General features: G+C 38.9%; 1 protein-coding gene across 1 annotated transcript; it reads right to left on the reverse strand.

Annotated features, from left to right (window-relative positions):
- Positions 1-892: 892 nt before the first annotated feature.
- LOC139710429 (protein FAM221A-like) lies at positions 893-9,242 on the reverse strand. The gene is made up of 6 exons (XM_071622345.1): positions 9,076-9,242; positions 6,904-7,077; positions 5,817-6,007; positions 4,447-4,656; positions 3,000-3,199; positions 893-1,184 (listed from the first exon to the last, which is right to left on the reverse strand). Exons 1-6 carry the CDS (start codon positions 9,150-9,152, stop codon positions 1,005-1,007), a joined length of 1,032 nt encoding a protein of 343 aa, XP_071478446.1. The 5' UTR covers positions 9,153-9,242; the 3' UTR covers positions 893-1,004.
- Positions 9,243-12,835: the final 3,593 nt, after the last annotated feature.

The raw sequence follows: 12,835 nt of genomic DNA on the forward strand, positions 1-12,835 counted from the left end.
GAGGGTTTAATTTTCACAAATTTCGCGAATGACAGTTGGACCGCAAATTTAAAAACACAGGAGAATGTCACCATGTGCTAAGGTTGCTTATGAAGGCTTCCGTGTCAATTCGAAAATGTCCATGACCTCCTCATTCGCAAAAATATCTGTACCGGTACAAGAAAATAAAAGCGTATACAACAGATTAATTGCAAAAGGAGAAGTCTGTGTGCATAATACAGCGAAACCTCATTATGAGGAGGACCTAAAAACCATGTCATGAATACCTTGCTCTATCAGGTTTCTCACTGCATCGTGACACAAAAATAAAAGACATATTATTCCTATGAAGAGTTTAGGCCTGCAAAATCACCCTGTAATACAACATAAATAGGGTTATATAACCCACCTATTCATAATGAGATTTAACTCTAGCACAAGTCACTTCTTCTTTAGCAGTTGCTCTTTCTTGTTTCCAGTGGCTGCACATGTAATTACTGTGTATGCCATATGTTTAGCGAGTCTTAATTTTCGCGAATCGGGTCTTCCCAACGATTATGCAAGTGATTAAATTCCCGTTCATGGAGTACTGTACTGAACAGAGAAATGTGTATGTGTGCGCCACATTCATATTGGGATCAGAGTTACTATTGTCGCGTGTCTTTAATTTCCCGAAGAGCACCCGACTCTCGAAATTTGCAAAAATAAAAACCTCGCGAAATAATTGGCGTATACAGTAGATGGATAGGTTCACTGGCACAGCAAAGTTACTCTGTGATTTCAGTTCAAACCAACGACCAAAATCTTTGGACTTGTACGTTGCATATGTAGACACTGTTTATACTCCTGTAAGCTGCAATAATTACAGTTTCCAAATGACAAAGCTGAATTATCTAGTACGTGATTGATTGTTCCTGGCTATTGCTTTAATTGTAACAGCAAATTATTTGCACATCTGCACGGACTGACAAACCTCTCCCTCACTAAAAGCCAGCCCTGGACGGCTACGATTTGCTGGAGTTTGGTCATTTCCCAGACGATGATGGCTTCGCTGACTTGCCACTCTGCGATCTGCCGGCACTGGCTGTTGTCTTTCTACTGCCTGCCGTACTGCCAGCTGCTGTCTTGATTGAAGGCAAAGGCTGCCTCCTTGCTGGGGCTCTGATGTTTGGGGCGGCTCTGGCTCGCTGCCTCTCTTCTTTCAGCTGTAGATATTGAAGCACAGAAAAGTTTTGCATCATTCTTTTTTTCTTTTCAAATTTTCACTCCCAGGCCCCCCCCCCCCCCCTCTAGATCTCGGCCGTTGACTGCGCGATCGCGACGAAAATTGGCACACACATTGCCTATGATGAAATCTAAAATACCATGAAGTTAATTTTTCAAAAAATTATCATTCATGCTAAATTATGCTAATTTATGCATAATGATGCATGAAAACAGACTATTTGGTATAAATCACAAAATAAAGCTCAAAACAGGCACATTTTTTGTGTAAATATTCTTTTTAGTGTCCTTAGCAAATGTTGTAAAAAAAAAATTGTGATATCAGAAAAAATTCCTAAGTATTTTGTTTTTTGAATTTCTTATGTATTTCTATGTTTTTTCGACTTGATGTTTTTCATTGTTTTTTCAATGAAATTTGTCCGCGACATTGCTCCGAACAAGAAAATATGTTATTCATTGATTTTGATCAATAAAACACCAAAATAATCATGCTTTTATGAAATTTGCCTATAAGCACAGTTTGCATTGAAATTGTACACGAATTCACGTTTTTGAGCAATTTTTGGTCTGACATGCCTGTACATATTTATGCGTAACGTCAGAACCGCGCGAGGGGGCGTCGCATATTTAGTGTCAAAAGATGCGGGAGACTCGAAAAAAAAAAAGTAATGAAACGTCGGGGTGATAGCTTTTTGCGATTGCGATACATCGCGCGAAACGTCGAGGGGGGCGGGCCTCGGAGGCCCCCCCCCCCCCCCCCGGCCTAGTTAGGGTTAAATATCCTTGGCACCATAAATTACAGGTGAATAGTTAAGCCTTCACCGGGCCATAACTTTCTTACGACAGCAGAGGGGACGGCATGATCCTATACAACACTGCTCAGAAGGACTTGGAAGTAGACCGGCCAGTTCTATAATGTATTAAGATTTTATGCATGCTTCGATCGTTTGCAAAAGTTGCCTTGCCAAAGGCTTGCCCGATCTAGCAACAGCTAGGTGATTTTTTGTCTATGGAAAACAATGGGAGGGAGCACATGAATGAAATACTTCGTTATTGGGCCGAGGGAAAAGAAACATCCATAAATTATAATGCATCACAGATATGGTGTATTGAACCAAGGTCAGTTGGATTGGGGGTTTGCTACGGACTGAGCCAAATCACTGCCATCAAGATGATGCCCTAATAATAGACCATGACAGTTAGTAATTCCACTTTGCGCATGAGTAGAAGAAGGTCATTTGTACATACAGGCATTTTGGTTTGTAAATTTACTGAGAAAAGCATGTGTAATGCAATGATTATTCATGTGATCCTTAACTGGTGCTGGCCAACACATCCACCTGACAGCAAGTCATAGAATGGAATTTTGCAATATAGAGGATACAGGCTGTTTTTGCATTGATTACAAAGCAATGAAATGGATGCCTGCTAAATTATCAACTGATGGAGTATTCTGATCACATGATCTCAACACAGGTTCATTCTTTGCTTGAACATGAATTCCATAAATTGCTACTGACAAACTTATGCATTATGTCACTTTGAAAACAAGTGAAGTGCCTAACCAAGTGAGAAAATAGAAAGGGCATTCGTACCCATGTGTACATGAGTTAATTATAAACTGGTCTATTGTTCACGCTTCCCTTCCACTCTCCTTCATTTTCATTGACAAGGTTAACCCCCCCCCCCCCCCCCTCCAGGAAAAAGAAATTAACTAGAATTTAAAGCAAAAAAAAAAGACAAACAATTAACAAAACAAAACAAATCAAAACTGCTAATGATGAACATTTGCTTACCCTCTGCTGGTATCTCTTCTCGTAATACTCCATGTCTGCGTCCGTACCGGTCAGCTTAAAGTTCGCCAGGTCATCGGTCATCCTCGCAACCTCCTGGTTGCTTCTGCCCTCCAACCGGTTGAGAGTTGGTCCGTGCATGCGTAGGAATGGATGGTCAGCGGCTCCGATTGGCTGGTTGAGAAATGCATCATCTGGCGTACCTGATTAAATGTGGAACCAATGATACGGGAATGACTCAATTGGGAATGCCCACAAGAGGAAAACAAATAATCCAAATAAAAGGCGAGACCCACCTTTTATTAGGATCTCTTTGGTTTCCTTTTTTGTGGATATCTCAGCCATTTCACAACCAATTTTCAGCAAATAGATTGTAAATTCCTCTTAGAATGGTATGCTCTGTAGGATTTCATAAGTGGTTCCTTAGTATCTTGCAAACAGTCACAAGCTCAATTCTCATCCCTGCCAATAATATACCATCCATTTAAATACCCATAACAAATGGTAGGCAAGTGGAGAGAGCATTTTATGGGGATGGGAGAGGGGAAAATGGGGAGTGGGAGCAAAACACGCAAAAGAAAAAATTAGGATACAAATGTATGTATGGCTAACTACAAATCTTACACTGATGCCAACAAGATATATGATCTAGCATTCAACATGATTAAACTGTAAGATCATGAATCAATAGAATTATCTTTGGAGGAAATAAGAATTTCATTGATTTTAACATACAGACTTTGCCCATTCCTATCGACTGTTAAAGAACCGTTTTGTGAAAATGACTGTTGTACTCACAAAATCCTACTCTTTCTTTTCAGACTAACTTTCAAGTTCCACAGATCAACTGTCCTTTAAAGGACAAGTCCACCTTCATATGCATTAGGATTGAGAGAATGCAACAATATTATTAGAACACATCAGTGAAAGTTTGAGGAAAATCGAACAATCCGTTCAAAAGTTATGAATATTTAAAGTATCTGCGCAGTCACTGCTGGATGAGAAGACTACTACAGTGTATGATGTCACATGCGTACAACTACCGGTATATAAGGAAAATAAAAAGAGAATTTCACAAAACTTTACTTCTTTAATAAAGTGCAAATTTCTTCGACTTGCTACTGACGTATGTTAAGGGTAATATTATTCCCCCTGCCTTCTGAAAGAGAGAAGTCGAGTGTTCTGTTGTTATGCGAGAAAATGGAAATATGTTGAATTTTCTTTATTCTTTCTTTATCGTTGTACTCATGTGACATCACAAGCTATATTAGTCTTTTCATGCAGCCGTGACTGAGCAGAAACTTCAAAAATTTATAACTCTTGGATGGATTGTCCCATTTTCCTCAAACTCTCACTGTTGTGTTCTACTAATATTGCTGCATTCACTCAACCCACATGTCTATGAAAGTGAACTTGTCCTTTAATGGAGTTTCATGCACCCGCAACTCACCAATTCCGCTGTCGTCTAGCCTCATGTAGCCTTCCGCCAGGGAGCTAAACCCGGTAAGACCACCCATGGCCGCGTAGGGGACGTCCCGACCGACTGGATGACCCCTGGCCTCACGCTCCGCCTTCGTCTCAACGATCGTGTCGTGTGCGTACGTAGGTTGGCCACAGCTGCAAGTGAATGAGCTCCGGAAGGATACGCATTGGCATCCCGCTGAATCATCATTGTTGTTTTTCAAGGAGAAACAAAACTCACATTAAAGGGGTTGTATGGTTTCGTTTGAAACCTGGCTTCTGGTTTCTAACTTCTATACTAAAGATGAGATAATGAGAAACCTCTCATGAAACGTACAGGAGCATGTAATTCCAAGATGAATTCAATGATTATTTGATGAAAATTGGTTTGAAAAGGCCGAGATATCTACAACAAAGTGATCAAATAAAAGAAGATGAAAAGGTGGGACCCATCTTTTATTAAGATTGCTTTGATTTACTTTTTGGGGGAATTCTCAGTCATTTCGAATCAATTTTCATCAAATAAACTTTGAATTATCAAAATGGTATGCTCTGTAACATTTCATAAAAATAAGTGGTTTTGTAAAGTATCTTGCAAAAGAAAAAGAGTTAAAAGCTCAATCCTTACCTCCACCAATACTATACCATCCCTTTAATCCCAAAATAACCAAAGGAAAAATAACACATAAATCAGTCAGACATGAGGTAACAAGAATGTAGGACAGTGTGACCACGCAGTACATAATATAAATCATGGAGTCTGATTGCTGGAAGAATGGACATATTGAAACATTTCTACACATTTTGTATACTGCTCGTACAGCACAGCAATCACTGAGGCCACACTCTGAATGCTGTTTTGTTCAGCCAAGATATGTTGAAGGCCCACTTTTTTTTTTTTTGTATCTTTTGGTGTGACTTGTGCATACAAGAGACTTGTTTTGACATCCATTATAGTCTTACATGTACATACATCATTGCATTTAACCCTTTACCTTTATATAATAAATCCCCCAGTAGATTACCAAAATGTGATATGGAAACATCTTTGGCACAGGGGCAAGGTTTCTATCAAATAAGTAAACAGATGAATACAAGCTTGTATCAAAATATACAGCATTATAAATGATCAATAACATCAAATTTACTAATCATGAGAATGACAATAAGAATGGTAACAATAAAGTATTGTCACTTTTATTGTTCTTGCTAGTTGCTACTATCATTACTGTAATCATTATGATGAAAATATGACAATACATTACTTAAAGATTCATACTCACAATCATACCTCCTTGCAAAAACTGAGTTATCATGAGGGTCTAAGAAGCAAAACGGGTGTCTTGTCTGAATTTTCACCTTTCTGGCAGCCATGATGTTTATCCGCCGAGTGATCGTCTGTAAAGTGCTTGCACCTGCATCTGATTGGCTGGCTCCCATTCAGTGGAACGTAGTTAAATGCAGAGCACTTGCAACCTTTGACCTTGCATGGCAACAGTATCGGTCTCTCTGAAGGTAGCTCCTCAAAGTCAGTTTTATGCTGCTTGTATCTATTGGCAGATAAAAAAAGAGTGAACTTGACAGCATTTTGTCATCAGTGCAAAGTCAGTTGAAAAGAGGGGTTGGCACTTTGGATTGCAGCTCTAGTGCGATTTCATGTCTTGAAATTGTTGAATTTGTCATACAGTACAGACAGACTATACATTGCATGACAGGTCAAGGAAAAAGTGCTGTATACATGTAATGTTTGAGGAAAAGAAAACTAATTTATAACTACATGTACATACTACCATATCAGATCTTTGAGTAAACTTCTTCATGAACATAATTTACATAACCAATATTTACATATATTCAAATTATCTAGAGCAACCAATAGAACTAAATGGAACGGAGGACTTCAATAAAGTGGAAGAGTCTAATTCAATAAATCAACCAATAAGTAAAGGGGAGCATGAGATGATGGAAGAGGGGATGATTACATAATAATGGGAGCTGTCTGGGCTCAACTATAGAATCAGGTGTTGGATGAAATGAATAATCACACACCTGAATAGAGAAAGAATGAAGGTGACAAAACAGAAGAAGAGAAAAGGTATCTGAAGCCATGGTCATGGACGTGACAACTGAATATAATCAATTTAACTGAATTAATGTCAGACTGCAAGGCAGTGCTGAAAAGCAAACTAATGCAAATTAATACAAGGTCTTGACAGACAACAAAAGGAGAGTAGACAAACCAGAAATACATCAAAGTAAACAACGAAAAAATTACGGTCCTACACCTGTATGCTGCTGTAGAGAGAGGGAGCCCTTACTTAGCGTGGATGCTAAAAAAAGAAAAGCATGAGAAGTTTTTTTAAAATCTCGATGTGTATAAATGTTCTGAACACTGATGATGTTGTTGTTGTTGCTGCTGATATACCTATTTCTTGGTTATACCTACCTGTGCTGACAAAAACATTTGGTTTCCGGGCCAATCAGCTTGCAGTCCATTCCAGTTGGCGACGTCCAGCTGACAAAAAGTCTGTTTTTCATCCGGGCTGGGAGAACTCTCTTTTTGTAGTCCTCATACTGCTTAGGGGTGAACAGCGTGCCCCCATCATCATCACCAACAATTCTGCCAAATATGATTCAGATTTCAATTGTACTCGATCACTGAATTCATCACACTCATACTGCTCATACACATTTCATACCGTACATACTTGTAGGGTTCAAGTTTGGTAAGTTCTCTAGCACCCTCAAATAGGCACACAGGGGTAGCTGAAAGTTACTTTGCTGAAATCAGCTGGATAACCCACTTTTAACAAGTTAAAATTTAATGGTCAATTTGCTTTGAATGGACTTTCATGTAAACCATGATTTAGATATTCCTGAAAATGAATTTTCATACTAAAACATTTTTGTGTTTACAGGCATGGTATTACCTGACACCACATGTGGTATTACAGGTCACGCACATCTTTGCGTACTAATGCCATTCTGTACACGCGAGACTTCGTATGTAGATTACCCTAACAGAGATTTGTGTGGACTGAAATGGCAAAAAACGTGACATAAAAATGTAAAAACACAAAGAAATTCACATTTCACCTCATATAGTTGAGTGACCCACACCTCGTCATAGTTAATATTTACTGGTATGCATGTTTGAATCACATTTCGTGACTGAAATTCTATGATATCCCACTCACATACAGGAAAAATGCTGAAAACAGAACCAAAAGTTCACTGATTGATATCGGAATTTTATAGCCATCATCCTCAAACGCGAATGATGCGTAGTTGTGCGCTAAGGAAGGGGCCCACAACTTGTCACCCGCGCATGCAGCTCCCATAGACAAAGCACGTAAAATAGAAGTTGTTGATTTCTCACAAGGTTTTATTGCGTCAGCCGTGAACTGTTCGAAATGTTCAAGATAGACATTTTACTGTAAAATACAAAATTTGAGCCTCATTTGCCGATTTTTTCTTTGTCATCTGCTCCGTGAGAATGTGTACGGTGATTTGTGGGATGAATTCTGAGTCTGGTGCAAGGACTAGGTAAGAAAGACGTTGATTAATTACTTCATTGTGAAAATCGTGTCTGGTAATACAATGCGATTTTGCACCACGCAACAAGACAACTTTTTTTAAGAAGGGTAGGCCCTATGTCTGAAGAATATTTTCTAAAAACTGGAGCGAACAATTGACACAAGTTAGCTGAATTCGTAATATCCAGGAGTCTGTGAATATTAAAGTGGTGTTATTTTTAGCCGAAATTTCATCCTAGGAGTACGGAATTCAAAGCCACGAAAAAAAAGCATCCGGTGATACGATCTACTCTCCTATCATGTGTGTGTGCGTGAGTACATAGGCCTATGTGTGCATGCAGCATAGTTTCAGCTTTTATTTGATATTTCAGTTGGATCATGACTTTATACGTTATAACACATGTTGCTAGGCCTACAAAATACAAGTGTACGCACTTTCCACTACTGTTCAGAGGTTATAGTGGCTTGGCAATAGTGCATTTTGACAGTGTATAGCGTCGGTGTCAATTTGCGAAGAAAACATCTGGCAAAATGTTTGTGACCTCCTCATTCATGAAAATGACAGCTGAAGTTTATACAGGGTCTACGTTAGACCTTCTCCTATTCTACAATTTCAGAATCAATCCTTACAGTTCCACTGTATAAGTGTAACAGTTAGACTCTCTATGACAACTTGAATAAACGTAGGCCTAGGGCCTAGGCCTACTTCTTTTGGGATTTATTGGCTTATTGCAGTGACTCAGTGTTACTGATTGAAAATTACTCTCTGGGAGTCTGGGTCTCTGCTGCAGTGGCAGAGTAGAACTCTATGTGCATCTGTTGTAAGTGTACTTCTTTGTCTTTGATAGGAATGCATCAACTTAAAACTTGAAACTGTTGGATCTAATTCTAGTAATTGTTGAGGAAACTGTTATACAGTGAATGCAGATCATTAACGTAACTTAGAGTTTAGACTTCTCCTAGATCTAACTGTTAGACTAGTTCTACGACAAGTTAAACGTGCTAATATGAATAGCTGTAAATTTTACATCATTATGGTTTTATTTTTGAAGTCAAACTCAAACTTCAAAGTCAGAGCAAACCTTCGATATTCCAGATACTGGTCGATAGATTCGGCGGCCCCATGACCAAATTTCAGCATATATCCCCTGTCACTCATGATGATGTTCAAGGCTAAGGTTCCGACACTTCAAGTTGTAAAACGATGACACGGTTTTTAGGCTTCACTTCATTAATTAATCATACACTCAGTTCAGCTGTGTATGTTGTGAATAATCGTGCGCACGCGCGTGTAGCTTAGTAGTCGGATATTACACACAGCATAAGCGCATACACATTGCAACGAGTAACCAACGACGCTAGCTGCAGTGGGTGTGTGTTTTGGTTATGGTATCCTCAAATGCTCAAAGAAAATAGTACATTTTATTGCTTGGTTTCATAGGAACAAAGAGATTTTTTTTTCCTCCCCACAAATCTCTTTGGATAGGAACAGGGAACTCCTAACTGAAACAATGGAACAAAATGGATCCGAGACTCTCAGTATTGCTGGTTACAGAAGTTGTATAATTACCAGAGATGAAGACAGTTGATGCTTAAAGGACAAGTTCACCTTCATAAACATAAGGATTGAATGTGGCAATATTATAGAACACATCATTGAAAGTTTGAGGAAAATCGCACAATCCGTTCAAAAGTTATGAATTTTTGAAGTTTTTGTGCAGTAACCGCTGGATGAGAAGACTACTGCAGTGTGTGAATAACTTAGATGTCACATGCGTACAACAATATAAGGAAAATATAAAGAGAATTTCACAAAATTTCATCTTTTGAAAAAAGTAACACATTCCCCCGACTCGTTACCGACAAATGTTATGGGTAATATTATTCCCCCTGCCTTTAGAAAGAGGCAATTCAAGTGCTCTATTATTATGCGAAAAAAGTGAAAATATGTTGAATTTTCTTTACATTTTCTTTGTACTGTTGTACGCATATGACTCACAAGCTGTAGTAGTCTCCTCATCCAGCGGTTCCAACACAAAAATTTTAAAAATTCATAACTTTTGCATCGATTGCCCAATTTTCCTCAAACTTTCACTGATGAGTTCTACTAATATTGTTGTATTCTCTCAATCCTTATGTTTATGAAGGTGAACTTGTCCTTTAATACAAGAACTCTGCTCTCACATTACTCGATGCTTCCCGTTCCCACGAAGACTGTAATCATGAAGCGAGCGAGGAGAGGAATCCTCTCTTTCTATAATTGGGTCTAAAGCCCATCCAAAGATTATTCATTTTTTACTTTATATTAAGTACTTTAATAGATCTATGTGATCGGGAATTTAACAACCCGTAGAATTGTCGAGAACTCCCTATTCGCGAAAAATTAGACTCGCTGAATATTCATACCAGTGGAGGATCGGGGGGAGGGGGTACATCGGGCGCCCCCCTCCCTCCCCTTTATTTTATTTTTTTGTCAAAAAAAAGAACTAAAAAGAAATAGATAGGGGGCGTGGCGCCCCCTTTAATTTTGTATACGGGCGCCTCCCCTACACGGAATTCCTGAATCCGCCCCTGTATTCGGCGTATTTAACAGAATAAATATGTAATACCTTGACCGAAGGAGGGTCGGGAGTGGACATAGAACAATGCCCATTTTGACAAAAGTTATGGATAGTGTGTCGGAAGGATTTATATACTGAAATGACTCACAGCTGGATGATTCCTTTCCGGAAAGCTTATCGTTTTGAATCTTCCCGTTTGAATACTTGTGTAATTCTAAAAAAATATTTACTCGAGTAATCTCTCTTGTTTTCTTGCTTTCTCAAAACATTATACACTCTTATAATTTCGATTACTTTGGAGGTCTAATTTTCTTCAATGTGACTTGGATCACAGTAGTTCCCATCTAGAGAGATAATGATGGAATTGCCAAAACAACAACAACGACAACAACAGCAACAACAACAACAACAATAACAACAACCAACCAACCAAAACACAACCAACCAACCAACCAACCAAACGTGCAACCAACTAACCAACCAACCAACCAACCAACCCGCAAACAAACAAACAAACAAACAAACAAACAAACAAACAAACAGAAAGGAATAGACCCATGCAGCTTTCGAATGGATTATGTTCTCAAACTCAGTTGCTGGGTCTATTTCTAAACACATTTTGCTGAAATATAATAAATAGATATACGGAGCATATGCGTCAGGGGAAACTCCCGGTTAATGTCATGAAATGTGACGTAACATGAAAATGACTTGAGAAATCGTGACTAGTTAGTGATTGAACAACCTGAATTATCCTTCCACGTCACATTAATGAATGAAATCATTATGTATTAATTATAGTGGGAACCTACAACGCAACGATCGTCAAACGCAAGCTGTAAAATACTGTATAGAAGTTTCTTCATCTATGATCTCATTCAAAATGATTGAATGTATGAAGAATAAACTTCATACAGAAAATGAAAATTAAAGCAAGTCATGTGAACCAAGGACGTCATCACCTCGTTCCAATAATGTTTGCATTACAGTAAAGGTGCCTACTACTGTAGTGGAGTCCGTTAAGGGTCATGTTAAAGGGGCTTGAAACCCAAACAAAATTATAGGTCTATAAACATGTGGATTCGAAGTGAATGTAGGAAGGTAGAGCACACTGGTGTAGTTCAGTAAAAGTTTGAAGAAAATCGGACAATCGGGTCAAAAGGATGAATTTAGAAATTTTTAGGACGAGACCCCTGGATCAGAAAACTACAGTTGTACATAATTATCAAGACATCATAATAATATATTTATGCACTACGATACCAAAGGAAAATGTCACAAAGAAAATTTCATTACAGGGCCGGCGGAGCGTTTTCAAAAGTGTGTGTGTGTGTGGGGGGGGGGGGGGGGACACTTCCGGGTTTCATGAGCTAACAAGCAAAAAGAAAAAAAAAAGGGGGGGGAGGGAGTCTTCAGCTCATCTCTCCCCTTCCACTTCCGGGTTTCTTCAGCAGGGACAAGTAAAAAAAAAAAAAAATCATTATACCGCGCTCACAGTTTCCGGGTTTAAAAAAAAAAAAAGTGTGGGGGGGGGGGGGCCAAGTGATGACATCTTATGCATTCCTCTGTATAGTGCACAAAAAGTGTGTGTGTGTGGGGGGGGGGGGGGGGAGCCCCCTGCCTCGCCCCCCCCCCCCCCCGGTTCCGCCGGCCATGATAATTATTATTAAAATGAAAAATACAAATGCCCTGGATGAATAGGATTGTTACTGACATAATGTCAAGGGTAATAATTCCCCTTGCTTTCTGAAAGAGGTAAGTCTAGTGTTCTTTCATTATGCTATCTTAGTAGTCTTATCTTAATTATCATGTTAATTTTTCTCCTATTACTCTTTACATTGTATACTATGTAGTGCATAGGCCTAATGCGGTGTTACGATCTTGATACTGTACGAGCTGAAATTTTCGCGGTGGTTTTGTTTTCGCGAATTTCGCGGATCGCCTTCAAACCGCGAAAATAACAAAGCGCGATTAATTAAGTTCAGTTAGACCCTCGTAACCGCGAAATTAACAACACGCAAAAATGTCCTCCAAGTAGCAATTCGCGAAAATATCTGTACGCGAAAATTTCAGCTCGTACAGTAGTAGGCTAATCTTCTGGTCCAGCGGTCTTGTCACCAGAAATTCGAAAATTCATAACTTTTGAACGAATTGTCCGATTTTCCTCAAATTTTCACACATAGGCCTATAACTTTCTAACATTTCTGCATTCGCTCAAGCAACATGCATTTGGGATTTTCATAATAATCATTAATGTTCCTTTTTCGCCTTACTTTTCGCT

The sequence above is a fragment of the Diadema antillarum genome, unplaced genomic scaffold, assembly GCF_040938485.1.
Source record: "Diadema antillarum isolate AM-2024a unplaced genomic scaffold, OU_Dant_1.0 seq00001533_RagTag, whole genome shotgun sequence".
Lineage (NCBI taxonomy): Eukaryota > Metazoa > Echinodermata > Echinoidea > Diadematoida > Diadematidae > Diadema > Diadema antillarum.